The sequence below is a fragment of the Cucumis melo genome, chromosome 4, assembly GCF_025177605.1.
Source record: "Cucumis melo cultivar AY chromosome 4, USDA_Cmelo_AY_1.0, whole genome shotgun sequence".
Taxonomy (NCBI): Eukaryota; Viridiplantae; Streptophyta; class Magnoliopsida; order Cucurbitales; family Cucurbitaceae; genus Cucumis; species Cucumis melo.
In genome coordinates, this window is record NC_066860.1 from 1,369,320 (window position 1) to 1,396,667 (window position 27,348).

The following is a 27,348-nucleotide window of genomic DNA, read 5'->3' on the forward strand; positions in this document are numbered from 1 at the left end:
ACATATATAGTTATATTGGGATGGACTATCTTTGATAAAATATCATCCACGAAAACCTAAAATTCATTTTAATTTTAAAAAATAGTGAAAATCTTTGCTTTTCTTTTCAAAGTTAGAAAAAATTGTTTTATCATTAGGCCGGTTTCGAGAAGCTCAATGTCGATATCGCTTGATGCAACGGTAGGAAGTTACATGAGATTAGAATGAGTGGTTTGTGAGTCCACTATCTTAATTAATCTATGTTCAATAGGACGTGGCCTATTAAAGCTTTGGATGGGAAGACTATTTGGGTTGACCTTTTTTCCCTTGTTGATCTTTGTTAGGATTTCTCTTTCTTTGCAGGGACTTTTCTTATTGATGATCTCTAACTAGAATGAAGTTTATTTCCAAAATAATAATAATAATACAATAAAAGTTGAGAACATATTCACATGTTTTTATTTCTTTCTTTACATGAAAATTATTATTATTATTATTTAACCAATTTCAATAAAAATTAACTTCAAAGTACAAAGATTAGAATAGTAGTTTACATTGATAAGGGTTCTTTTAAATAAAAATTGTGATATTTATAATTTAATCGATAATCCAATCGAAAATGAATATAAAAATAGAACTTTATTTCTATTTAAAGAATAAATTGTTGCCTCGTAAATATTCGTACTCAATGAACCAAACTCTTAGAAAAAGAGAGAGAGAGAAAAAAAAAGGGAAGATGACTCATGTCTCATTATTCTTGATGCATCCTTAAAGGTTAAGGAATGTCTTGTTGTGTCACTAATGCTTTTTTATGCCTAATTTTTCAAAAGGCCTTTAACCATGAAAATTAGACTACAAAGTTACTAACAAATATTGTTTTTCTAAAGCCTTTAATATAAACTAGAATAAATTATACAATGAAAACGGAAATTCGTTTTATAATAATTATTAAAGATAAATACTAATCTTTAGTTTCTAAGTTTCTAAAACTTATCTTTTTAGTCTCTAAATTTATAAAAATAGGTTTATTTGGTCTTTGTCGTCTTTGAATTTTTAAAAATAAGTTTAAAAAGTTCTTAAAACAATTTTAGTTTGATATTTAATATATTTTAATTAAAAAATAACTTTTTTATTTTTTTAAAAATAAAAATTTATTTATTTTATTGTTTCTTTAAAATAATTGTAATATATATTGGGTGAAAATTTGAACAAGTTGAGTTAAGTTCAAGTCGACAAGAAACATGGATCCGGAGGAACAATAAAAGAAGAGGAATTTAGGAGTATAAAGAAGCAATCTTAGGAAATAATAAAAGACGAGGGAATTTATCTAATTGGCGCATAAAAAGCGGATGCTCCAACGACCAACTGGAGCCTAAATTCGCGAGCGGCTTGGGCGACGTTGCAAAAGTCAAGGCGGAGACGGCGACGGCAACGGACAGAGATGAAGCCGGAGACGGTGACACTGATTCTGGTCAACCTTGCTGGAGTCATGGAGAGGGCTGACGAATCTCTCTTACCTGGTGTCTACAAAGAGGTCGGTGCCGCCTTGCACACCGATCCTACTGGTCTCGGTTCCTTGACTCTCTTCAGATCTATCGTTCAGGCCGCTTGCTATCCCTTGGCTGCTTATTTGGCCGTCCGCCATAACCGAGCTCATGTGATTGCTCTCGGCGCTTTCCTTTGGGCCTCCGCTACGTTTCTCGTCGCCTTTTCCTCTACTTTCCTTCAGGTTCATCCGATTCTACTCTTGCTCCTGATTCTCTTTTTTTTTTTCTCTCTCTCTTTCATTTCACTATTGTGTAGCCCTAGATAATGCTGCATTTTCCCCCATTGTTTTGGTCTCGCCTATTTTGCTTCCTTCTCTTTGCCTGATTGTGTCTTCGCTTCCGGATATTATTGTGTACCTATAATAACGAATAGAAGTTTAGGGCGGTTGCACGAATCAATTAAAATAGAACGTATTTGTCTTCATTGTTTGTATACGAATACTGATGTAATCATAAATAATGGAAAAGTTGGGACACAAACCATGAAACCGTCCTAGAATGATTATTAAAAATAATAAGCCATATCAATCAATTAGTGATTTACAATTCCAATTTTGCCTTATCCACTTATAGCAGAAACTTTGTGAAACACTAAGAAGTAGATTTCAAATGAAGATTTGGAACACTTGTGGTTGTTTGTTTGTTTATTTATTGTTGAAAGTTTGAAACTATGAACATAGTTGTTTAGCCTTTGACAGTTGCAGTGAGGCGTAATCTTTGCTCAATTCTGGTTGGAAATGTATATTTTTCTCAGTAAATTGCTCATGCGCTCATCATGTACAAAAATACATTTGCAAATAGGCAATTACTTGAAAGCATATAGCAAGGAATGATGTGAGATCATGAAGAATTAGAATTGATAATAACTGGTATATAAGGAAGTAGGTAATAAATTTGGGACGGAGAAACTGATGTTGACACTTTTGTGGCTTAAAGGGTTTGTTTCACTCTTTGCCAGTTATGTTTGAACTTACATGTTCTGTTGGAAGTTTGTGTATGAAGCCAGTTGCCTTTGGGAAATGAAGAAATTGATTCGAAAATTTCTGCGGGTGGGCGATTTATCTGTAGGATTAATATATTTTTGACAAGCATACAAAATTTGGATGATATGCTGGAAGAGGGAAAGCCTGCACCGATTTATAGACTAATTTCCATTGGTGCTTAGATATTGTGTTAAGTCACCCGAACTTGCAAAGTTGATTTGTTAGAAGTTCTTTAGTTGTCAATATATTAATATGTGGCAGATTTACCTATGCTGGGATTAAATATTAGCTGATTATAAGTCATTCAGATTATATCCAACAGGTTGCTATTTCAAGAGGCTTGAATGGGATTGGTCTCGCATTAGTTGCACCTGCCATCCAGTCCCTTGTAGCAGATTCAACAGATGACAGTAACCGTGGTTTGGCTTTTGGATGGCTTCAAACAACAGGCAACCTAGGCTCCATTATTGGTGGGTTGTGTTCAATTGTGATAGCTCCAATAACATTTATGGGAATCCCTGGTTGGAGAATTGCATTTCATCTAGTTGGATTAATCAGTGTTGTTGTTGGGATTCTAGTCCGGTTATTTGCACAGGATCCACATTTTTTAGACGATGGCATTAAAATGGGTAATAATGTTCCACCTCGAAGTTCTTTTTGGTCTGAAGTGAAGGTCTTGGCAAGGGAAGCCAAATCAGTTATGAAGATTCCATCATTCCAGATCATTGTAGCGCAGGGTGTCACAGGTTCGTTTCCCTGGTCAGCCTTGTCATTTGCAACAATGTGGTTGGAGCTCAAGGGCTTCTCCCATGAGACGACTGCTTTTCTGATGGGCATGTTTGTGATTGGAAACTCTCTTGGAGGTTTGTTTGGAGGTAAAATGGGAGATGTCCTCTCCACACGTTTCCCAAACTCCGGAAGGATTATTCTAGCCCAGATCAGCTCAGGGTCAGGCATTCCTCTAGCTGCAGTTCTTCTTCTCTTCTTGCCTGATGGGCCCTCTACAGCAGTTATCCATGGACTAGTCTTGATCGTTGTGGGGTTTTTTATTTCTTGGAATGCTCCAGCTACAAATAAGTAAGTGTCATATTTGCTGTCATCTATCTCAATCTATGAGAAAAAATAGTGTTCAGGTGGGCCAATTACATAGAAATTGAAAAGTTGATATCCAGATTCCCTGAAAATTGATTAGAAAATTGAATAATAAGCTATACATCTTTCGAAGAATAGGTTTTCTCCAAAACTAAAAGAATCCTACTTGTAGTTTTGGCTCATAAAGTGACAACATGACGTAGAGGATTAGCATCTTTAATGACAATTGGATATTGATTACTTATAAACAATATCGAGAAAAAATGCATGTTAAGAATAGAATGTTAATACATACAGCCTTGAACATTGAATGGATAACAATAGAAGTTTTTGGCGCGTACATTACTTTATAATTCATGTACCAAAGGAACAAAGATACAATATTGACTTTGAATCATGGTTTGATTTATTGTTTTGCAGTCCTATTTTTGCCGAGATAGTTCCTGAGAAATCTCGGACTAGTGTCTATGCTTTAGATCGGTCCTTTGAGTCTATTTTGTCATCATTTGCCCCTCCTGTTGTTGGAATTCTGGCTCAGCATGTCTATGGATATAAGCCTGTTCAGAAAGGATCTAGTGAATCCGAAGAAATTGCCACAGATAGGGAGAATGCAGCATCATTAGCTCGGGCATTGTACACAGCAATAGGAATTCCATTGGCTCTCTGTTGTTTTATTTACTCGTTTCTCTACTGCACCTATCCAAGAGATAGAGAACGAGCACGAATGGAAGTTTTAATTGAATCAGAAATGCAGCAAATAGAATCTGAAAGGTCACCTTCAGGGGCTGGATACTCTCAAGTCCATTTAGGAGGGTCAGACGATCTATATGCTAGAGATAGAACAGTTATCGATATGGATTATGAGGATGATCTAGATTTTGATGATGACGAAAAGACAGCCCTTTATCGTCAGTTGACATTTTCAAATTTTGTCCAACAATAGCCTTCCAACGGGATGTACTCTGTTGTCTAGCTCCTCGACTCGCTGAGAGATCAGAAAAGTGACTCCATTCCACATATTGGACTTCAAACCTTGATGGTTGGAAAGTATTATAATTTTGACTTGGAGTTCTCTAAAATTCAAAACTACAGATGAAATATTCTTTAAAGAATTAAAATGAGTAGATATGTTTCGGTTTATCTTGTGACAGATTAATAGGACACGATATAAGAACATATTGTCAGGTCGTCTTCTTGCAGAGTTTGTAGATTGTCATATGAACCTCTGCTATTTTTACATGTATATGTTCAACTACATGTGTTGTACAGTGGAATCAAACTCGTATTTTGTTGTAATAGGAACCATTCTTATTCCGTTTAGTAGTTACAAGGAGTCTATTAACATTTGTTGTGTACTACAAATTCTTATTTATACAATATGCTAAGATAAGTAAATAGTAATCCTATTTTCCAAGCCTTTCTTTGCAAGTTCTTCTGATTCCTACTTTATGGAGTATCAGTTTTTTGCAAAGATCACGTTAAATACATTCATTCTCTATTCTTTAGAAAAGTTGGTACGCCACATGTTACTCTCCATGAGGAGGGGGAGGGTATGTAATTATGGATGGGCTGGCTCGGCTGTGGTTCGAGACCTCTAATGGGGAGGAACCGGGAATTCTTCTCTCGAGCTTGTCGAAATAAAACTATCCGCCTTTTTTGATAACCCCTATGGGTGAGAGTTCGTTCATCCGAGGGTTCTGAGATCTTAGAGAGCTCTGTATAAGACTTTATCATCTATGTTTGAGTTGCTTGAACTCATAACGGAAGTAACTAGTGGAGTGGGAAAGATACAAGCATGGTTCTACATGTGTTAAAAAGAACTATGATAGGTAAGTAAGGAGTAAGGACAACTACAACTACTTTCATTAGTCTAGTCTTTTGGATGTTATAAAAATAGTTGTGAAAGTTAACATTTAAAATAGACAATTTTAGAGGAATTGTCCCCTTCACCCTATAGTTTTCTAGAATTTTGTTGGATGCATTTTGTTGTTTTTTATTTTTATTTTTGTACTTAGTTGCAAAAGAGAATTTTAATTTCTTCGTATGATTAACAAGGTCTTAAAATGTGTGTAATATTAACTAATCGTCACAATTGTAAAAACCTGTTGGTAGCTAGAATCTTTAATCAAAAATTGTGTAAGTGAACAAAATAGTTAGATTACTATGTTATACCAATAAGCTGGAATAGCTCAGTTGGTTAGAGCGTGTGGCTGTTAACCACAAGGTCGGAGGTTCAAGCCCTCCTTCTAGCGTTTTTTTTAGATTTATTTTTGTCTTTTTGTAATAGATTAGTTGGTTAGAGCGTGGCTGTTAATCACAAGGTCCGAACTAAAAAACAGGTAATTTTCACCTAACCATGGGCATCTCCTTTTTCTACACACAAAGAGAAAATAAAGAAGAATTTTATTGGATAATTACTTCGGTTGCACCATGGTACAGCCAAGAGAAAACTCAAGCTTTTCACTTTGATAAATTACATTTCAAACAGATGTGTAGACAACCAACACCAACATACATATAAAACACCAACATTTGAAATGTTTGTTATAATGGTATGATGAAGGGAACGGACTAGAAACCATTAGAAAAACCAAATGTTTAGCTCCGTTTTGTAGCGGACAACATTACAAACTGCCTATTTCTTAAACATTTAAAGTCAACTAGACCACAGGCTGTGCAAAGTTCTTCTAATTCACGTTCAGATAAGAAGATGCGGCTCCCTGCTATTTGCTGAATACCCTGTGGAGTGCGATGCAAATAATAAAACTTAAGGGTTAAATTAGGCCAAACTGAATATGGTTCAGTGATATTGACATGTTCTCCGTCCCTAAACATTGGAGGTACAATCTCCTAGTACTGGAAAACAATATATAAATAAAAGTAGAATCGGTGGCAAGGAACCGCAATTCTACCACAATTCTATTATTAGTAAGTAATATGAATTGAACGTTGCAGCATACTTATATGGTTTAACCAACTTAAGTAAATGTGATTGTTTTTCTTGGCAGCGGCACTCTAGATAGTATCAAAGAATTTCAAAGCAACAAAAGATATAATAGGACTTAAGTAATCAAACTACCGAAGCTTCGAAGGAGAATCTCAGTAGTTGTAGAGAGGAAAATTAAAAGCAAATTGCGAGCATACCTCTATTTGAATCCTCAAAAATGGTACAAAAGAAAACGGCCCATCCATTATGAAAGTACTGGCAACAAATACTCCTCCAGGTCTCAAAATTCTACTTATTTCAGCCACCTGCAAAGTTCGTTATGCACATAGTTAATTACTAAAAGCTTGTCCGTGGGGCGTGGATTACGTTAGTGGGATGATTCTATTGTATAATTATAGGTATATGTCACAACATAAATCAGCAGGTGCCAGTAGATATACACATTTCACTATCAAACAGAGAAGCAAAGTTGAGAGTGTTAAAATAGGTTTCCTTTGAAGATGAGAAGTCATATCACTCTAGTGAAAAGTCAGTAGCCATTAACAAACTGCAGTTTCTGCCGTGTGCTTTTAATTAGTGCAAACTATGGAAAGTCAAATCACATGCTATAAACCCAGATATAGATGAAAACTACTCACACCAGCTGATGGTGAAGGCCAGCAGTGTACAGCAGCACCAGCATGCACTGCATCAACAGAACTTGAAGCAAATGGAAGTCGAGCAATATCAGCTCTAATCAGAACCAAGCGCCTAAGAAGGTATAGATCCATGTAAATTAAAAACTTAAACAACAATTTAAATTATACCACACGAAGTTCCTTGAACTATGGAAATCCCACAGCTACTCAAGTAAAGCTAAAACTAAAAGAGAATATTGTTTACTCGTTGGGGAAGTTTTCCTCTTGTTTGATGAATCCATAGCACTGCCTTAACATGTTCTCTGAGTAGTCCAAAGCAACGACAGAGGAAAATAACCCACTCTTGGCAAAGATTCTTGAAAACATTCCACTTCCACAACTTGCATCAATTATGCTTCCACCTAAGACTGGTGTTATGAAATTCTTTATCAACTCGAACTGCAATGAAATCATCATGTCAAGGCATTGGAAACAATAACTGGATCAAGAATTGATATCACAAGTCTCGTTGACATGCAAATAGTAATTAAAATCAATAATCTTTGCCATCCTCAACATGGCTCAAGGGGTTGGCACTAGGGCTTCCCCTTTATAGGACGTTAAGCTTGAATTCCCTCCCCCAGCATCTGTAATATAAAATTCTAGATCAAAACAATAATCCCTCTCTTTGAATTAGTATTGAATTACTAATGGACCAATCGAATTCCTAAATTAAACTATACTTGCTGATATTACATGAGAAGCACCATGTAGACATTTTGATCATGAAGAGCAATAAAAGAGCTAACATCACCTCCTTTTCTGGGCCAGGAAAACCAAGCAATACTGAAAAACTTTGACGCCAGCCCCTCTCATAAAGAAAAGACACCAATCTAGTCCTGATCCAGAGAAAAGCTGAAAAATATGAGATGAGAAACAAAGGGGAGGGAGCCAGCGAGGGAAAGATATCAAAAGTTCTAACCAAACATAGCTTCTGTTTCCTTAATACAACTAATGCTATCTAGCTACCAGTGTAGTCCTAATTCCAACATAGCAAAAAATCAAAATATTTACGAAAATAGCCCAGATAAGTAAACTAATATGTCCATACTGAATTTGTAGCCAATTGTATTGTACCAATGGTTTCTTTGTGTATATGGCATACCCAGTTTATAGTTTGTTTTTCAACATAAAGCATAAAGATTCATCACAGGGCATTTGTACCAGAATTAAATTCTCTTGAGATTAAGAAGCTCTTTACATATGAAAGTCTAAGTACCATGCTAATTAGCTACCTGTTCACAATAAATAGCAGGCGATAAAGTTGAAATACCGAAAAATCTCAGTGGCAGCAGGCATGGATTCACCACTGTTGATTCCACCGGTTATCGTCAAGTCCAAATGAGATTCACTGCCAGTGAATGACTTTTTACATGTGCCACATTCCAATTGATATCCATTGGTGGACTCCCTACCTCAAAACATATAAATAAAGACACATCAATTACTAAGACGAAATAGAAGAAATAAGCAAAACAAAAGTAGGTACAACAATACAGTTTCAAACATACACTGAAAGGCCCGAATCAGCTGCTGCTGTCAATGGGCCACGACATATGGAACAAGCTAAGATATTCTTAATCTTATTGACTTCTTTATCAATCATAACAGAGTCCTATGCAAAATAAAAACAGAAGATTATTAAATCTAGAGAAAGAAAAAAAAAACAATGAAATTCGAGAAGGTCAAATCGACAGGTTTGGTAAACTATTCATTTTTTCCACAATATATTTTTGTCACTCTAATTTCACACATGTGACTAATTTAATCTCATCAGTGTATTCTTTAACAACTTAGTTTCATCGGTAATGCAGAATGAAACAGTTCATTCAAATCAATATAGAAATTAGAAACAACAACTTTGAACTCAATTTCACTACCAGAAAAACAAATTAAAGGTCTAAAACCTTCAAGAAATTACTGATACTGTAACATTACACCGATGGCCATACCTTCCTCGAAAGAAGTCTGAAACTGACGTAATAAGTATCACTCAAACTCTCAGTATAAGTATAACTCAATCAAATTCAATAGAAATTATAGAACTCGGCCAGCAGAATGGAATTGGCTGATTATTTATTCTCTGCTGAATATGAGCTAATGGTTCCGATTGGAATTATAGAAGCATCGGGCAATTCCATTTAGCTCATATTCAGCAGAATAGAAATTACAACAACATGGAGCAGATTCCATAGTAAAATTCAATAAATATGCAGCAGAGGAAGGGAGAAAGAGAAGAGAGAATACAAACCGATGGTGGAATAATATTAGTTCTAGTTTCCATGGGGGGAGCAGAAGAAGATCGAAGAGTAGAAAGGGAAAGACGGGGAGAAATGGATAGGGTTGAATGGAAGTTGAAGAAGCAGCGGGTGAAGGAAGAGAATTGGGTGGGAAGTGGAAGTGGAAGGAAGGGGGAAATATGCATGGCACTGGCAGCCATTCAAGTTTACATGTAACGCTTACGAATTCAGGGGATGGAGTTCAAAATCCCGTTCCCGACATTCGTTTTCCCTTTTTAATTTAATTCTCCGGCCGACATATCGTCGGAATATTATTTTTTAAAAAATCATTTTAAATATAAAAAAAACAATTTCACAATTTGTTTCACTGTCATTTTAAGTTTATAGACACTACTTTTACCTTTTAATTTTTCTTTTATCTATGTATTAATCAAACTAAAATTTTAAAAGTTATTGAACATTATGTTTTTGTTTTAAAAAGGGTAGAGAAATGTTAATGGAGGGTTTTGCATGAAGGAGAGAGAGTAGTTGATATTAGATGATGCCATGCATGTTGATATTGTACGTCCTGTTGTGTGCTGTGCATGCATCAGAAAACGCACACACACATACCATATTTATTCATTTGTTGCCTTTTTATGCTTACAACATAAACTAAGCTTCACATTAATTGCTCAATTAGTTTGTTTGTTAGACTTTCTAGGAAAATACAATCTTTTAACTTATTTTTGTATGGTGAGAAGATAGAGAGCATACAAGACATGTCACCTAACCATTTTATAATGTAATTTAGATGTTTTTTACAATATATATAGGGTGAGAGAATTCAACTTTAACTTTGAAGTTGATTGTATCTACGAACTATGTCGATGGAATTGTACTTATTTTGACGTAATTTTGATCAATTATAGATGAGTGTAGATGTAAGAATATAAGGGATTTGATAAGTAGAGAAGACACTCTTCCAAAATCTTTTTCACATGATTATAAGAGTGAGTCGAAAAAATGTGACCGTGACGGTGGTAGACATGAGTCAGAGAATATTGACACATCTTTAAAATAATTTTAACTCTTAATTTAGTGTCGGTCAACCATAAAAGATATATCTCTTAAAAGAGGTTAGTCTCATTAAACGTAAGGACAATAGGAAGCCCGAAAAGCGACCTAAATAATCACAAAGCATATTTCAAACCCAAATTAAATCCCACATTTGTTAATAGAGGGAAGAACTTATTGGGTTGCTAACTTAAAATCCCATTACAGTTTTAAGTTATAAACATCATCAACTCATATATATTCTACATATATATATATATATATATATATATATATATATATATATATATATATATATATATATCCAACTAAACTTATAGTTTGTTTCTATTAATTAAAATTTGATAGTATTATTTAATTACTTTTTCTTTTAGTACAACATAATTTGTTACCTCTAAATCCTAACTCATTGAACGAGCATACTTAGTCACTCGAGGTAACAAATTTAAACATTCCAACATATCAAATTAATTATTAGAAAAAATACTAAATTCTAACCTTTGTTTCTAAAATACACTTACTCGTTCAAAATTAGGAATAGTAACTTTACCTTTTTATAGACTTTTTTAAAACTATACAATGGAGTAGAAGAATAGAAGTTGACATTAGAATTACAAAGCAATAATGTCTTGTTAAAATTAACCTTCATTGTTAAACATGGTCAATGATTAAAATTTAATATCCAAATTACATACTTTAAATGTAATTATGAAACCTATCTTTTTGAAGTGAGATGATAATTAGTATCCTATTCACCAAGTTACACTTCAGGTGGCAATCACATAACTTAATCGGTCTATCTTAACCCAACTTGTATGAAATTAATTCTTATGGAGGTTACCACCATGAATTGAACATTATATTTGACCTCTTAGCCATTTATCGAGACTATGTCACGTTTTTACCACTAGGTCAACCCATGGTGATTCTTAGTTCTTTCTTGTTTATAGATTACTCAATCAATTATTTAAAATCAAATTTTAACCCACTTGATCGATAGTTAATTAACAAACACAATAAAGACTTGGAGTTTGATTTTTCTTGTTGAATTCTTGTAGAAAGGTCAACACATATTTAAAGGGATGTTTTGAATAAAACTAAATTAAATAAGCTTTAGATCAATGATAATTGACATGATTTTTATTTCTAAAGATCGAGAGGTTCAATCTTCACATTCCACGATCGTGGTTCTAATAAAAAAGGTCAAGTGTAGTAATAAAGCAACCGTTTTACGATGGCCATCATCCTCCTTTTGGCTTTAACATTTAAGTGAATTCATGAGGAATTAAATGAAGGCAGGTAGCCTTTTACTTGAAATCAATCCCTCTTCCCTTCATAGCATTTAATGACTTCACATATCCCTTTTTGCTAACAATTAAATCTCTTCCTCCTCTTCCAAACACAATTAAATACCTCTTTATTCAAGAGAAAATAAAAATCTAGTACTATAGTGTAGTATAATAATATTTCTCTCACATGTGAAACACATATTTAGATTAAGTTATATAATATATTAATTTTACTCATTGAAATTTTCATGGACAAGAAAAAATAGATATAGGAATGAGTTTCTAAGTGTTTGTTGATTCTATTTGTTATCCATACAAAAACTTCTTATACCCTAATCGACCGTAATTGTAACTTTGCAACTTAACTATCCATGAATGACAAAAATGAGTTTTTCGACGACAAGACTTGAAAATTAAAATCATTCCCTATGGATGGATTGATCCACTCTTCGTTATGATTTTATTTCCTTATCTTTTTTAGTTCCTTTTCTACTATCGTTTAAACAAATGTTCTTTTATGATATACAATTAATGAAATATGGTGTAACAATGAGTTTGCTACATCTACGACAAGGAGGGAAACTTTTTTATCATCTTAATAGGAACAACATATACTATATAATACACAAAAAAAAATTCAAGAAAATAGTTGAATAATTATATCACTCTTTTTAGATTAATTTAGGAAGTGTTTAGGTCATCCAAGTAAATTGAAGTTTGATAGAGAGGATTATTATAGTTCACTCCATGTTTGAGGCTCCATTTTTAATAGGTGATGTCTTGAACATTTATATTTTACCCTTCTCAAATTTTATTATTGTTCCTCTAAGGGTTTAATTACTATTTTCTACCAAGACTAAAATAATTTGCATCCTAAAGACAAACTATTATATAATTCAAACAAAAACAATTTGCATCCGATCAAAATACATATTATTATTAGTAGCCTACAAACTATTATAATCCACCAACAATAATCAAACATTATCTAATATATAAAACCCTATCCCAAAACGAAAATCAAATAATAATCTCCATAAAACTAGCCTAAAAGACGAGATTACATCTTTTGGTGCTAGATAACAGTTTCAAGACAATTAATTTCAGTGCTAGAAAGCCAACTTTTTTCCCATATGTACGTGAAGAAATAATATATTTTATTACTCATGATATATCCAACCATTAATTAGTTTTGTGAGGTGATGTTCATAAGTTGTTTTAAATGGGGAGTGTGGTAGATATAACATACATATATGTATATGTGTGTGTGTGTGTGTGTATGTTGAGAGCTTTAAAGGGTGTTTATAGGTTATTGAGTGAGCCAGTTGAGGAAGTTGGAGTTATTGAGTATATTAAAGATCCCATAGCCATCAAAGACCTTCCCCCCTTCAACTGCTTTTCCACTTCCAACATTAATTTCACCCATTCAACATACCCACCTTCCCTCTTCCCCCATTGTCACCGCCTTCATAAATATATGTATACACACATACACACACACATAGCATTATTATTCACTTAATCCACATTTTCCCTTTTCCCACCTTCCACTACGTAATCTTAATCTAACTTGATAGAGAGACTTGTAGTGTTAATCACGCGTTGAGGCGATCCTACAATCTTTAGAAGACATAGAGGCTATACTAATATGCTGATCTCAACATTAATTTGTTTTGAGATTAAATCGATATCATGTTGAAGTATACTATCGAGATCAAGGTGGTTTTATTGGTAATTAATGGAGATGGATAGTTAAACAAACAAAAACAAAGATTGTGGTGTGTGTTTAATATTCTAACCGATACGAGTAGGAGTTGGTTAGGGCTTCACATCATGGATTCAATTAGGGTTAGCACTAGGCTTTGGAGTTGAGCTACATAAGGAAAATTATCTAATACACAATATAACTGTCATTTCAAAAATTTATTGAATATAAATGTGAGATACTTTTGCTGTTTTTCTCTCATGTATATTGAAGAGTTTGAAACTGCTATCCGTGTATATTGTGATGGTCTATTTGAATAATTTTTCTCTACAAACTGTCGTACAAAAACCCTTTATTTCAACCTCCAAAGCCTGTCCCCAACTAGATTCTTCCCTTGCAGTTATAGCTAACCCCATCGTCCATATTATATCTAAGCCTTTTTCACCCCTTCCTAACACACACATACACAAAGTGATCTCACAACCCCCTTTTGAAATCAGAACTACAAAAGATATCTCTCTCTCCCTCTCCCTCTCCTTTCGTTTTCTCTCTGCAAATCCAAAATGAAGAGAAAATGGGAAGACCCACAAGGAGAAAACTTCAATTCTCCAACTGATAATATCGAGCTCCATCTCGAGACTCCATTACCTTTGGAGTGGCAAAGGTGTCTAGATATTCAGGTATATGACAGTTTAACTTTTAAGTGTCATGAAATCCTAGTTTTCCAGTATTATATAATACTGTTCTCTTATTATTTTCTTCTCTTTGTCTCATCTTTTTGTTTTAAAGTCAGGAGAGATACATTTCTTCAACACAAAGACTCAAAAGAGAACCTCAATGGATCCAAGAAGAAATAAATTAGAGGGTCCTACTACTACTCCTAGTAGAAGCCATGTAAGTGATCATCAAGCCTTGAGCTTGGACCTGGAGCTCAATCTAAATTGTCAATCAAAGAAGAAGATCTTAAGCAATAATAATGATGATACTGGAGGTTTGATGAAATTACAAGCAAATAATTATGGGATCAGTTGTCCATGGCTAAGATTTGAAAGAGAGCAACAAGAAATGGTTGCAAGAGTTTGCATGCAATGTCATTTATTAGTTATGCTTTTGAAATCCTCACCTACATGCCCAAATTGCAAATTCATACACCCAATAACAGATCATCATCAGTACCTCCAAAATAACCCTCCAACTACTACTACTACAACAACAACAACAACCTTCTTTTTACCTAATTCTCTCCCTACTGAGAATGATAATAATCATCATCATCAAACTGAGTCCTTAAAGAGTTTCTTCCCAAATCCTATTCAAAATAAAGTTTAGTTAATTTCTTTTCTTTTTTATTATATTATTCATTTAGTATTATAATTACATATATACTGAATTATCAGGGATATATGTTTAGAGGTAAAACCCCTTTTGTTTTTTGGAAATGTGTAATTATATATATATGCATAAAAAAAGAATCATTATTGTTGTGTGAGAGATCAAACCCATTAGGTCAAGAGAGTTTTTCTTTTCTTTTTTAACAATATTCAAAATGCAAGAAGGATCGAGAAGTACATCAAGACATCTCACTTGGATTGATGATAGTACCGTCGAGCATCATCACCGCATTAGGGTTAAGAAAGTTGAAATATGAATTATGGTAAATTTAGTTACATAGATGTTTCAACCTCTAACCTATTACGTATTAATTAATTTAATTGATTATTAATGTGACCCATCAAAATTTAAAGCAAGGTTTTCACTTCATACGAAAATAGATATTTTTTTTTTTTCTTATAGTCTAATGATGTAAGAGATATGTGAATTAATTTGAAGCTACGTTTGGACCAATAATCAGGGGTTCAAATTTTGGAAAGAAAATAAATAATAATGTGCAAGAGGAAATGGATATATATTTATGGTGTTTCAATTTATTTTTCAAGAGAGAGTTAATTAAAATATAGTTGTGTATCTATTCATATATCATAATTAATGACAACTACATTGGAAGAAATGCTATTAGTCATTTGACCTGTGACCCATTACATTTATATTGTTAGGTTCCTCAAAGTTATTAAACCACACAACTTGGAAGAGTACCAACTCCATTCATGATTTTACCAATATCTAAAATGTCTCTAACATTGTTCATACAATTTATATAATTTTAAGGGTATATATGTAGACTACAAAACATAGATATTTTGACGTGTGCAGAGAATCGGTATCAAATATGTTGACAAATGTAAAGTGTTTTAACTAATCATTTCGAAGGTTCCATACATAATTCTTAAGTTTGAATTAGAAAAGAATCCAAATGATTATAGAATAATTATTAGTACAACTTTTGGAAGTCTAATATTATAATTCTGATAAGATATGATATTTTATAAAGAAAAAATATTATAACTTCTGATAAGATCACGTGATATTCTCTAAAGATAAGAGATGACATAATTTTGTAGTTAAAATATCATTTTGATCTATGCAATATATTTGTTTAGTTTTAGTTTTTATACTTTAAAACGTAAATCATCTTAAATTTAGTCGTTATGGTTAAACTCTATCAAAATTGATTAAATCATAATAATAACTTTTCATGGAAAAAGAAATACAACGTGTGAATATGTTTTACAGTGAAAATGTTAAATATAATAGAAATACGAAAATAATGAAAAAAATTGCAATAAAATAGTAGTAGAGATTAAATTCAAGATTTATTTAATATATAAAATTAAACTTACATTTTAAAAGTATAAGAACTAAGGGATGTTGTTTGGGACACGACATCAATTAGAAGTTTAATTAGCCCACTCCATGTCGGAGAGACCAACTACAAATATAATAGTTGTGTTTGCATCTATTTATAACACACAATTAAGTAACAACCCTTATTTAATATTTGTTATAGTATATTGAATATTTTTATCTCATCTTCTCTTTTCTTCTTTACGACTTTTCTATTTTCTATCTAAACAAAAATAATTTATATCTCAAACGCAAATATAATTAGGATTATTAGACTAAAATAATTTGTCTCCAAAAACTAAATATTATACCTCATAAACTAGAATAACTCATCGCCTCAACGCTCCCCTAAAATTGAACAAATTACAAAGTATAGGACCAAGATGAAATTTTAGCCCAATTATTTTTTTTTCTTTTTATTGTTTGGAAAAGTCACCTTTTAGTCTCCAAATTTTAATGAATATGTGTGTTTGGTCACTCAATCTAGTTTTAAAAATATATATTTTTAATCCCCAAATTTATAAGAATACTCTTTTGATCTCTTTGATTTTCAAATATATCTGAGTTTTTAAAAATATGTTTAAAAGGTCCTAAAAATATTTTTGTTTGACGATGTTTTGAAATAATCAAGTAATACTTAAAATTAGAAAAGAATAGTTTTAGAAATAACGTGATCTTAAAAAAGTATTCCTAAAAACTCAAGAACAACAAATATAATGAAATAGATTTGTTCCAAAAAAAATTACTAAAAATGACATTTTCAAACATAACAAAATAAACTAAAATATTTACTAAAAGGATTCTATCAAACCACTGATGTCTCTAATATCAATATTGTCTATCAATATCTATTATAGATAGAATCTAAAAATTTTGTTATATTTTGTAAATTATTTATCAATTTTATTATTTTTAATAACTATAAAAAATATATTTTTTTAAATTCACGATGGAAAGTCATATATTCTTCGAAATTTGGACTAAAAATTCATCTTTTCTCTTTTCTGTATATCATTCGCATAGAAACGTGAGAAAAACAGGACGGAGCATGAATGTGTGTGTGTGTATATATATATGAACTGCCCAACCCAAAATTTCAAATAACTCGATACTAAAACTGCATTGCAAAAATTTTCTTGTAATGTTACGACAGATTACCTTCATAATTTCTTTCGATCAGTTGTAGTTGTAGCAGAAATCATGGAGAACGTTGAAGCGGAATCCAAAGACGAAGCAATGCGAGGATCCAAAACCGCCATTCGATGTGCAAAAGCAGCTTTTCTACTTTCTTCACTCAAATCCTCCCAAAATCGCCAACTCAGAGCCACTGCCCATGAACAAGCCAAGGTACTCAAAGTCACAATTTACGATCACTATATAATTAATCTATCCTAACTTGTCTATATATATATATATCGCTCTGGCTTACTTATTTTTTTGATTCGCGATTTTGATAAATTAAAACGTCGATCGATTACCTGTCAGGAGAGGAAGATGCTAAGGAAAACTGTGGGAGATTTGAAGATCCAGTTGGCTAGGGAGCGTCTGAGGAATAAGAGGATCAAACTCTGCGGTTTGATGGAATTTGTTCTTCAGCTTCTGCTGGTTATCTCTCTTTCGAGTTTATCCCTTTTTGTTGCCTTCAAATTTGTTTGAGTTCTGATGGAATGATCGATGGTAAGGCTACGGAGTTTGCTTGAGGAAATTAAACAACCCTAACCAGTTCATGAATTACACCACTGGATTCATCGTCGTCTTCCATTGTTGTTTGTAGTTTTAGAGTTCTTAGATTTTGAAGGCTTCAGAGAACTACTTCGTTCCAACTGAAATCGTTTTTTTCAAGGGGGAAAGAGAAACTTCAATACAATTTGGAAGTGTAATGCTTCGAACGAATTGTTATATTAATAAAAGTTTTTGATATTCCATATAAGTCCAAAATAACAAAAATAGAAACAAAAAATTATATATATATATATATATATATATACACACGAAAGAGAAAAAAGAAAAAAGAACTAGTGAATTAAAAATAACAGATGTTTAGGAATAAACGACCATTTTTCAAACATATAATACTAGAAAAGTAGATAGATTTGATAGGGTTCATTTACGAACCATAACTTGTTCATGACGGTAAACTCGAGGATCATTGCATTACTACTCCATGTAGTGTAATTGGATTCATTAATGAGGATATTCAAAAACCAAAATGAGGTGTGTGTATGCTATGCAAATAGTGAAGAAAATATAGGGATAAGCATATAAGTGATGAACCATTGATTTGAGCAATAGAAGGAGAAAGACGAAGAAGTCATTACAAACCCAATTTCGGCCATGAAAACCCTGGAAGAAAGAGAAGCACTCAAGAGCAAGAATTAGAAAATAACATGATATCATACTAATTCTTCATATTGCTACTTAAGTGTAAATAAAACTTACATAATTTTTCTGACCGAACAAATTAAGTATACAACATAATAACAAACTAATTAATTTTCTCCAATAGTTTCAAGTATAAAAATTGAATTATGTATGATTATTACCATAATTATTGATCTTTTTTCCTTCTTAAAAGACACAAATATGTCATTGAAGTAGGGGTACTTTTTGACCCTTTTATTTCCTCCCTTTATGGTATAAAAATAAACTTCACTATATATTCAAAGAAGAATTTAAAATTATATTATTTTTTACATTTGCTCCATGAAAACATTGATACATCATTTTATATATATTATTATGTTACAAGTTGGAGAATATAGATTTGAATGACTTCACGTCTAAGAAATGGAAAAGATTGATGACTTATCATGCCCTTCTTGATCATCAAATACATTCAATTCTTGATCATCTAATTCAACTCTCGAGCATGTTCAATTACTATATAAATCTGAGCATGTTCAATTATGTCATTTGTTTCAACATGTCATCAACCATTCGTAATCACTAACCAAACAGTTACTCCATAGTTGAATGGAAAATCATGCAATTGAAGTGTATGAATCAAAGTAAGATTTAAGGGATCAGTGAACTTTTTAACAAGGAATGTTTCTAAAGTTCACACCCAATTTATCAACACAGATTACGCCGCATTCTCGGTCCTGTAAACATCCATGGCGAGCTACACATTTTAAATTGGACAAGAAAACATATGGGCATTGTATAAGTACGTATACAGAGAACAGTTCAATGAAATAAGCAGGCAACGCATTGAGAAGATGAAACTTGCCTTTCAAAAATAGACATGCAAGGCCATCTCACATCTTTGGCTTATCGAGTCCCGCGGCCATCCGTGTGCTCTCTGTTCAATTTCAATGGATGCAGTACCTAAAGGGAGAGGCAATATTCATTTGAAACTTTATGCTTCAATAATAAAATACAGTTTACTGGGTATAATTGATCAATCCGGATCTTGTTTGTCAATTATTTATTTTACTTTACTTGTTTACGACCGACAATAATCTTAAGACAACCGATAGTTTTCAATAATACTTCCTACACAGACACTCAATCATAAATCTTGTGTTTATTTTTTGATCAACCAATGTCCAAACTCCAGTAGGGATGTCACTAAAGAGAAATTAACTAAGTCCACTTCTTTGATGAAAACTTTGCAAGCATGGACCAAGTTAATGAGTCCTTCTGAGCATAAGATCAGAACGAAGTCGATGTTCTTTCCTACCATTTTGGAACTCATGATATTGTTTGGTATATTGGTACCCATTTCATGATTCACCTCTTTGAGTCGGAAATTTGGGAGAATAACGACTGTAACCACTTATAAAGGAAAGGCCAAACGATTCTTCTCTTCGGGACTAAGGCGAATGCAATATCTGATCAAAACATAGTTTTGTCCCTGGACATATTGACGTGCTGACAAACTTTGGATAGCAAAAACAGCCAAATGGACATTAACTGCTGAAGATTATGCACAAGGAGCAAAAATATTAAATTCTCTTTGAAAGATAACTAAAGACTAACAGCGTATGGTTGAATATACCTTCAATCAAATGCATAAGGATCATCTGCATAGGGATTCAAGGACCCTTCCGAAAACAAATCACCAATGTTTGAAGGACGTGATTCAACTCCACCCTTGATTTTCTACGCAGAGAGCGGGATAATACAAGTTATGTACAACAATATGCAATAATGTGACATTTAGATGACGTTACAGTGCAAACTAAAAAAATTTAAAGAAAATTGTGATTCTTAATATTTTGAATTTCATAAAGAAAAAATTGCTTAGGTGCATATAGGAAGAATCTATCTTTGTACAGCCCACCAAATTGTCCAATCATAAATTTTTCATGTGGCAAATACTTTAATTCAATGTGTGTAATGAGAATGAGATGCATAAAGATGGGTACATCTCTTACATAAAACCAATTTTTTTGTATTACGAAAACCCCCTTTTTTCAATATAGTTCTCATCGCATTGATACTGAGAAATTATTTGAAGTTAGCATGAATCAGCAACCAACTAATTACCAACTGCAGTACACAAATCAAGAAGGAAAAACTCCCAATAGGATATGAGCCTCTGCCTTACCTTGACAACAGGACCTCTGGGGGTATTTCTTCTTGGAGTTTTATTATGTTTTCTCGGGTCCTGATATACATGAAGACCAAATTTTACTATTGCATAATAGTTATGAGCAATAATTATGAGATGATCCAGTTTCTCAACATACGCAAGGTTCTATCGGTTCATTTTAGCGTTGAAGTTTATACCTCAAACAAAACTGTACTTTTGGTTTTTCTTCTTTTAGTGATCGTCCTTCCATTTGTGGTTTCAACTTCATATTCACGGCGAGTGACCTGCCAGCCATTAATTAAGTTTCAGTATGCAGAGGGAAGGCAGAGTGTAAAACCATGTGGAAAAAATTGGAACTTCACATAATTCCCTTGATCTTCAATCGTGATGTTAATAGTTACATCCACTAATCTCGACTGTTAACATAATGTGAAGTGCACATCATTTAACATAAAGCGTACCTTCTTATGGTGCTTAGGTATATTTGCAACACTTCCTGTGTTCATGTCCTCTACGGTCTTCAACAACTGTGACACTGGTGTTTGAGTTGGTTGCAGGTAAGGTGACACCTATGAGAAGACATAAGATACAAATGAATTTAAAACGTGGCTGATATACAGACTTCTTTTCGGTCATCTATCTATCAGCTGTCAGTAGCACCTGTGCATTTGCTGTTCTAATCAGAGCACGCTTGTTTCTTCTGGAACCACCGGAATCTCTCATCTTGATTGATGACATGGAGTAGTCCTGCAATATATCAAGTTATTAAAGTATGAAGGATCGACTACTATTGATATCCGAAAATGAAGAATTACTAGCTTGGATCCAATACTACAAAGTGCGGTAGTAGTCTAAAGATTTCATGTTTGAATTTACATCTTTAATTTTGGAAAATAAAATAATACACAAATTAAATTAAATGTACATTAAAAAGGAAAAAAGTAAAAAAAACATAATTGAGAGTGTTCAATTTGACAATGGTTTTGATGGGAAATTGACTCAGTTGAGGATGTTTGTAAACCCCAAGACTTAATAATGCATTTCTAAAATTACAGGATTACATTATTTTAAAGAAGAATTGAAGGACCAAAATATTACAAATGGTGCAAGAACTGGAAATATATTTTAACCTCATTTTGATCCAATGAAGTTCTATATGGAGAAATAGGCCGCTCTTTATTACAAAATTAAATTTTGATAATGGAGAAAAATGATCTATCAAGAATTAGTTTCATTTTTGCAAATAATATAAAAAGTCTGAATCAGATCAACGAGGCAAAGATGACGGAATACATCTAGCTACCAGTTCAAGCTACAAGAAAGCCTCAGTGAGAGAAATAGAATCGCATTGATTGGTAACCTTACATGCATGTACACACTTACACATGGACAGGAGATTACCTTCTTTGAATTCACTTCTTGGTCCTCTTGTAGTTTGTCACCCATCACTTTCCATTGCAATTGCAACAACGTTCTCTGCCTGTCTTCCTGTAACGTTTATGAGCATATTAAGTCATGAGCACAATACTAAATAGTTATACCCGAGTTTGTCAGTACTTTGGTTCTTTGGAGATCCAATTCCTCTTGAAGTTTCCTACATTCATCTTCGCTTTGACATCTTACAGCTTTCATCTGAGCCTCATGTTCACTTCTCAGTGATGTCAATTTCTGGAACATTGTAAATTACTGAACTATTAATTAATGGTGAGGGTTGACAGAAACCAAAAATTTAATCTATGTAACCTCTTTCAAGTCGTTCTCAGCTTGAAGTTGAGCATACTTTAACTCTTCATTGTGTTTGGCTTTACAAATTTGTTCATTTCTGGCATGATCTTGCTGAATTTGACTCAACTGTGAAATCAAAATGTAAGATATCAAACACCATACTCATTGAGCCTCAGTATCGACCCTCAAATAAACATATAAACATATGATAGCCAGTAAGATTAATGCACCGCCTGAACAAAGAAGCTTCTGAAATTGTCTAATGAATTACAACTATTGGTAGTGAAAGACAATAAATGCAATTTCTGCTAAACTACAAGTTAATTTCACTCATAAGCTGGCCAATCCACCAAGTCTATCACATAGTCTCTCATCGTTTATGATATCATAAATTTAACATGTTAATATTTTAACTTGGATAAAAAAGGAATCTGATGCACACATCCCTAATCCAGAATATAAGTTTTGCTAACAATTCAAGCACAAGAAAAAAAATAGGAACAAAGAAAAGATGGCAAATATTATCGGATGGGCCATGTCAATTATGAAAATCTTGATCAGAGAAAGATAAGTAAACTTCTTTTCAAATGTTACCAGAGCAGCATGTTCTTCCCGAATGCGAATCAAGCATTGCCTAGATTCTTCTTTCATTTCTTCCAGTCTTTGTTCACAATTTCGTTCCATCTCTTGTACAACTTGATCTGCCTGTATGCTTGAATGAATAAGCAAAAAGTTTAAATATTTCAATATGCTCCAATATGAGTATTAAAGTGAACCTTTTCTTTTTCCTTGCTGACAATCTCCAATTTCTCCACTTCATATTTGTTCCGGATGTCATTGATAGCCTAAAAGTTTCTCTGCTGTCAGCCTAAATAAAGATAATCTTACTGCATTAAGAGCATGTATGAGAAAAATAATGTCGAATAGTACCTGATCGTTTCTATGGGATATTTCTTTCAAATGCCTTGATAACTCCATCTGTTTACTCTCCAGCATAGTATCGTGCTGCCTTTCAGCGTCAGAAAGCTTCATTTCAGCAGCAACCAGTAGCGCTTGATTCTGTAATAGATAAGTACTTGGTTTTAAATTTAAGTTCATTCAAAATCTAGTCACAAGAATTTGTCGTGAACCAACAACTACACAATATAATTTACAAAACCTCTTTAATTTTGTCTTCTAGCTTCTTCTCACGCTCCTTAGACAAAAGAATAAATTCTTCCTTTTCTTTCAGAATATTACGAAGTTGCTCGCTCTCTAACTCGATCATATCTGCATGTTTTTTATGATTCTCACTCTCCTTCATCAAAGTACCTATCTCTTCTGCTTTTTCGTGTAACTCTTTCTCCAATTTTTTTATGTTGTACTGATTCTCGATTTCTAGTGCGGAAATCTTCTGCAACAAACTTTGCTGCAAGAAAATATATCATAAAATTAGTTGAATAACAATGCTTATCATCAAATTGTTTAGACCTTTTGAGAGAGGTGTTGACCATTTTACTGTCAGATAATCTTGAACTTTCTGACAAAGTACCAATTGTCCCCTCTAACTTGGAAATTAATGATTCTGTCTCCATCTTTTCTGAAACGAGAGTTTCTATTTCAGACTCCAACTTTTGAATTTTCTCTCCTGCTAAACGTGATTCTTCTGAATGCTGTGCCTTGAGTGATTCTTGGACTTTTTGAAGTCCATCTACCTTCTGCTGTGATTCCACATTTACCAAATTGAGTGCATTGTTTTCTGATGTTATACAAATCAATTTGTCATGGAGCTTGTTGTATCGTTTTTGGGCCAGCTCTGAAGCAACATCGCTCTCCAATTTGGCCAGCTTAAAGCAAGAGTCACTAAGAAGGCTTAGAAGATTAAATTTCTCTAAAAAAGTTGAGCTATGACAATCCAACTGAATCAGCTGTTCAGACAATAAATTGACGAGATCTTCAAGTTTTCTGGTCTCCAAGAGTGACATGTTTAATTTCTTATGAACCTCGTCCTTATGCATCTCCAGATCCCTCTTTTCCTTTTGCAAGTCATCCAGCGAGGCTATCAAACTAGTAATTTTGTCTTCTTTCAAGTTCAACTCTAATTGTGCCTCTTCCAGTTTAGAGCTCAGTCCCTCTATGATCAACCTGTTCTCCGCTAGTGTTTCTTCAAATCTCTTGGTCATATAGTCTGCAAGAAAGTAATGTAGTAGTCCACTTTTACGAGAATAAAGCAACAAAACACTGCAGATTATAATTTTATTTTCTCAAGTTGAGAATAAAGTAACAAAACACCACAAGATTATAATTCTACTTTTCTCCAGTTTTTGAACATCATGAGCTATTTTGAAATATTTCAACAAGCTTTAATGGTTTTATATCAAGATTGTGAAAAGCATTGAGTCAAATACTGTGATGGGGAAACAGAAAACTGGAAAGTTGATTCTCATCTACTTTAATAAATCCAAATTCTAGAACCGTGAATATATTACAACTATGGAGTATGGATATGCATGTGATTAGAGATCTAGTCCGGCATTTAAGAGTTCTCTGGAAAATTTTCAGGTGAAACATGGATATAAGAAAGTGAAAAAACACCAATAGCCAAATTTATATTTCATTGGGTCAATGAAGGATGAAGGAGGATCATGAGGGAGGAAATGCATTAGGCAGACAAAAGAATGATATTTGTACCACCTTATTTGTCCCTAACCAGAAAGGATATTCATAATATTGTATTTCATAAAATTAAGAATATTCTGATTGTAAATAATGTTGAAAAAAGTCCAACAAGGTAGTTTTCAGCCCCAAATGAAACAACAAAGTATGCTTAATGCTCCTGAATAACCTAAATGACTGGAGTACTCAGAGCAAACCCCCAAATTACTCCAAATATTTTAGTTGCGAATCTCAGAAGAGAAGTCTACAAAGTTACATTGAACTTTACTGTCTATACTGCATAATGAAAAAAAGACCAGATTAAACATTGCTTTAATTAAACTTTTACCTATTCTGAGACTCCCATAACTAGTCGAATATGAAAAGTATTAGGGGCTTTAGGAATCTCTGTGCAAAATTCTTCAAGCATAAAGGAATCAACTATCAAGGTTAGGATCGGAAATTATATGGTAGGGAGTAGTTTCACGCAGGCTTAGTTCTATTTTGTTTGCATAACATAATCAAATAAACCTTCATCAATTCATAATTATGCAATGCAAATAGGAATTGGCAAAGTTATGGCATTGCATGTTAATACGTATCTATATTGGTAAAGAAAATAGAAAAATGAGAGCAATTTATTGTCGGACGATACTTCTTTGCCTCATCTCCAAAATGAAATCTTCCATATTAAGTCAGGCGAATTATTTCTCCAAATTACCAAGCATAAATTGTTTTATGAACTTCCTGAAATTTTTAGCCTTAATTGTTATAGTTACCTTTTTCCTCACTCAGATTTGCAGTTCTCTGCTGTTCTTCTCTGTACAATTTACAATTATCCTCTTTCTCAATTTTGAGCTCCGCCAGCTCCTTCTCACCTATGTTCAGAGTTCAAAAGCATTAGATAACAAACTGCACTCCAAAGTTTAATTACCAAGATAGAACAGAGAAATTTATGGTACATTCTGATATTAACCAACAAAGTATTGCAAGAAGTCAAGTTCAAAAGTTTAAGATCTTACGATTTCTTATTGTCTCTTCTGCAGACTCTACTTTTATTGATAACTCCTGCATTTTTTGGTTTAACCCATCAATCGCCGTACAACTTGCAGATAATTTGGCTTCTAAAACCTCCTTGTCTTTCTCAGCTGTATGATTTCATTAATACAATGATTAAATTTTGAGTAAGCCGTACTTGAGATCAATTATTACTGACAAAGAAAAACGGAAGGCTTAAATTTTGAGGCTCAGATTAGTGACTACCATCCTGAACCTGACTTGCTAAACGTTGTAATGTTTCATTGAGCTGATCACACAGTGACTTAGCCGACGAGAATTTCGATTCCAGTCCCTCCCACAACTTCTCGTCTTCTTTATGCTTCACCTGTAGTTTGGCATTTTCATTCAAGGCATTCTGCAGTTTATCCTCTAAAGCACGTGTGTGCTCCAATGATTTCCTCAATTTCCCATTCTGTAAACTTTTCAAACTTAAAAATCCAGTACTCCGCAGAATGATCATAGAAAAAGGAAAAAGAAAAAACGCAACATTGCCGAGAAAAAGTAATCCAGACCTAACAAAACTGCGAACTACATAAAATAGCACACAGACTATTCATGAACTGAGACTAAAAAGGAGATTGTTGCTATTCGACCAATTCCATATAAAGTTTGCATGAAGATGCGCGCGCGCGCAACATATAAAGAATGAACCTTCATACCGCCATTTCCAGATCAGTCTTTAAAGAAGCTTGCTCCTTCATCAATTTTTCTGCATATTTTGACGAACACGATCAAAAATAAAACTCCATTCCTTACAAAAAAATGATTAACACAGAACTTTCCGATTAGAACCTGCAGCAATCTTCAAATTGACAAAACTTCCTGATGAGGCAGAGTCGGGAACGGAACGCGAAGAGAAGGACAATGTTTTCGAAGTTCCTTGTGCCGAACCAGAGAGTGGTGACTTCAACTGGTTCAACCTCTTCATGCTAGAAAATCCGAGCTTCTCCATCGTTGAATCAAACGGAGAGAAAACCTAATAACTTTTACTTCCACTCCGCTCTCAAGCCCGCCGATTTTCGCATATCATAGTGTTTGTCTGAAGAGGTTTGGGCGCCAAGGGACCCGAAGTTCAACCAACTGCCCCCTTCACCCTCCAGTGCTTCTTTTATACTACATGGTACCGTAAGTTCCGC

The 27,348-nt window shown here is 33.5% G+C and overlaps 5 protein-coding genes and 1 non-coding gene across 11 annotated transcripts; 4 read left to right on the plus strand and 2 right to left on the minus strand.

Annotated features, from left to right (window-relative positions):
* Positions 1-1,231: 1,231 nt before the first annotated feature.
* Positions 1,232-5,015, plus strand: LOC103503585 (high affinity nitrate transporter 2.5). Of its 2 annotated transcripts, XR_540856.3 has the most exons (4): positions 1,232-1,708; positions 2,832-3,586; positions 4,022-4,745; positions 4,787-5,015. XR_540856.3 is itself a non-coding variant. In XM_008467811.3 (3 exons), exons 1-3 carry the CDS (start codon positions 1,421-1,423, stop codon positions 4,542-4,544), a joined length of 1,566 nt encoding a protein of 521 aa, XP_008466033.1. In that variant the 5' UTR covers positions 1,232-1,420; the 3' UTR covers positions 4,545-5,015. The 2 variants fall into 2 exon arrangements, 1 of the variants encoding a protein (XP_008466033.1); XM_008467811.3 differs by having other exon boundaries at positions 4,022-5,015.
* A 764-nt stretch (positions 5,016-5,779) lies between these two features.
* Positions 5,780-5,853, plus strand: TRNAN-GUU (transfer RNA asparagine (anticodon GUU)). Its single transcript has one exon. It is a non-coding gene; the product is annotated as a tRNA-Asn (tRNA).
* A 135-nt stretch (positions 5,854-5,988) lies between these two features.
* Positions 5,989-9,753, minus strand: LOC103503586 (uncharacterized methyltransferase At1g78140, chloroplastic). The gene is made up of 8 exons (XM_008467812.3): positions 9,477-9,753; positions 8,737-8,840; positions 8,499-8,636; positions 7,980-8,064; positions 7,431-7,624; positions 7,187-7,298; positions 6,746-6,853; positions 5,989-6,340 (listed from the first exon to the last, which is right to left on the minus strand). Exons 1-8 carry the CDS (start codon positions 9,663-9,665, stop codon positions 6,200-6,202), a joined length of 1,071 nt encoding a protein of 356 aa, XP_008466034.1. The 5' UTR covers positions 9,666-9,753; the 3' UTR covers positions 5,989-6,199.
* A 4,012-nt stretch (positions 9,754-13,765) lies between these two features.
* On the plus strand, positions 13,766-15,439 carry LOC103503587 (protein CURLY FLAG LEAF 1). The gene is made up of 2 exons (XM_008467813.3): positions 13,766-14,195; positions 14,305-15,439. The coding sequence occupies exons 1-2, from the start codon at positions 14,079-14,081 to the stop codon at positions 14,842-14,844; spliced, it is 657 nt and encodes a 218-aa protein (XP_008466035.3). The 5' UTR covers positions 13,766-14,078; the 3' UTR covers positions 14,845-15,439.
* Positions 15,440-17,279: 1,840 nt separating this feature from the next.
* On the plus strand, positions 17,280-18,187 carry LOC127149012 (uncharacterized). Its single transcript, XM_051083517.1, has 2 exons — positions 17,280-17,604; positions 17,743-18,187. Exons 1-2 carry the CDS (start codon positions 17,458-17,460, stop codon positions 17,911-17,913), a joined length of 318 nt encoding a protein of 105 aa, XP_050939474.1. The 5' UTR covers positions 17,280-17,457; the 3' UTR covers positions 17,914-18,187.
* Positions 18,188-18,961: 774 nt separating this feature from the next.
* On the minus strand, positions 18,962-27,278 carry LOC103503590 (synaptonemal complex protein 1-like). 5 transcript variants are annotated; one of them, XM_051083515.1, is made up of 19 exons: positions 27,005-27,278; positions 26,872-26,921; positions 26,417-26,537; positions 26,176-26,301; positions 25,933-26,031; positions 24,010-24,686; positions 23,679-23,927; positions 23,450-23,578; positions 23,296-23,364; positions 23,114-23,224; positions 22,538-22,645; positions 22,352-22,462; positions 22,196-22,282; positions 21,455-21,541; positions 21,256-21,363; positions 20,992-21,078; positions 20,810-20,869; positions 20,258-20,361; positions 18,962-20,175 (listed from the first exon to the last, which is right to left on the minus strand). In XM_051083515.1, exons 1-18 carry the CDS (start codon positions 27,162-27,164, stop codon positions 20,260-20,262), a joined length of 2,541 nt encoding a protein of 846 aa, XP_050939472.1. In that variant the 5' UTR covers positions 27,165-27,278; the 3' UTR covers positions 18,962-20,175; positions 20,258-20,259. The 5 variants fall into 5 exon arrangements, with proteins under 5 accessions (XP_050939472.1, XP_050939471.1, XP_050939470.1 ...); XM_051083514.1 differs by having other exon boundaries at positions 18,962-20,138; positions 26,417-26,624; XM_051083513.1 differs by having other exon boundaries at positions 18,962-20,172; positions 26,417-26,624.
* Positions 27,279-27,348: the final 70 nt, after the last annotated feature.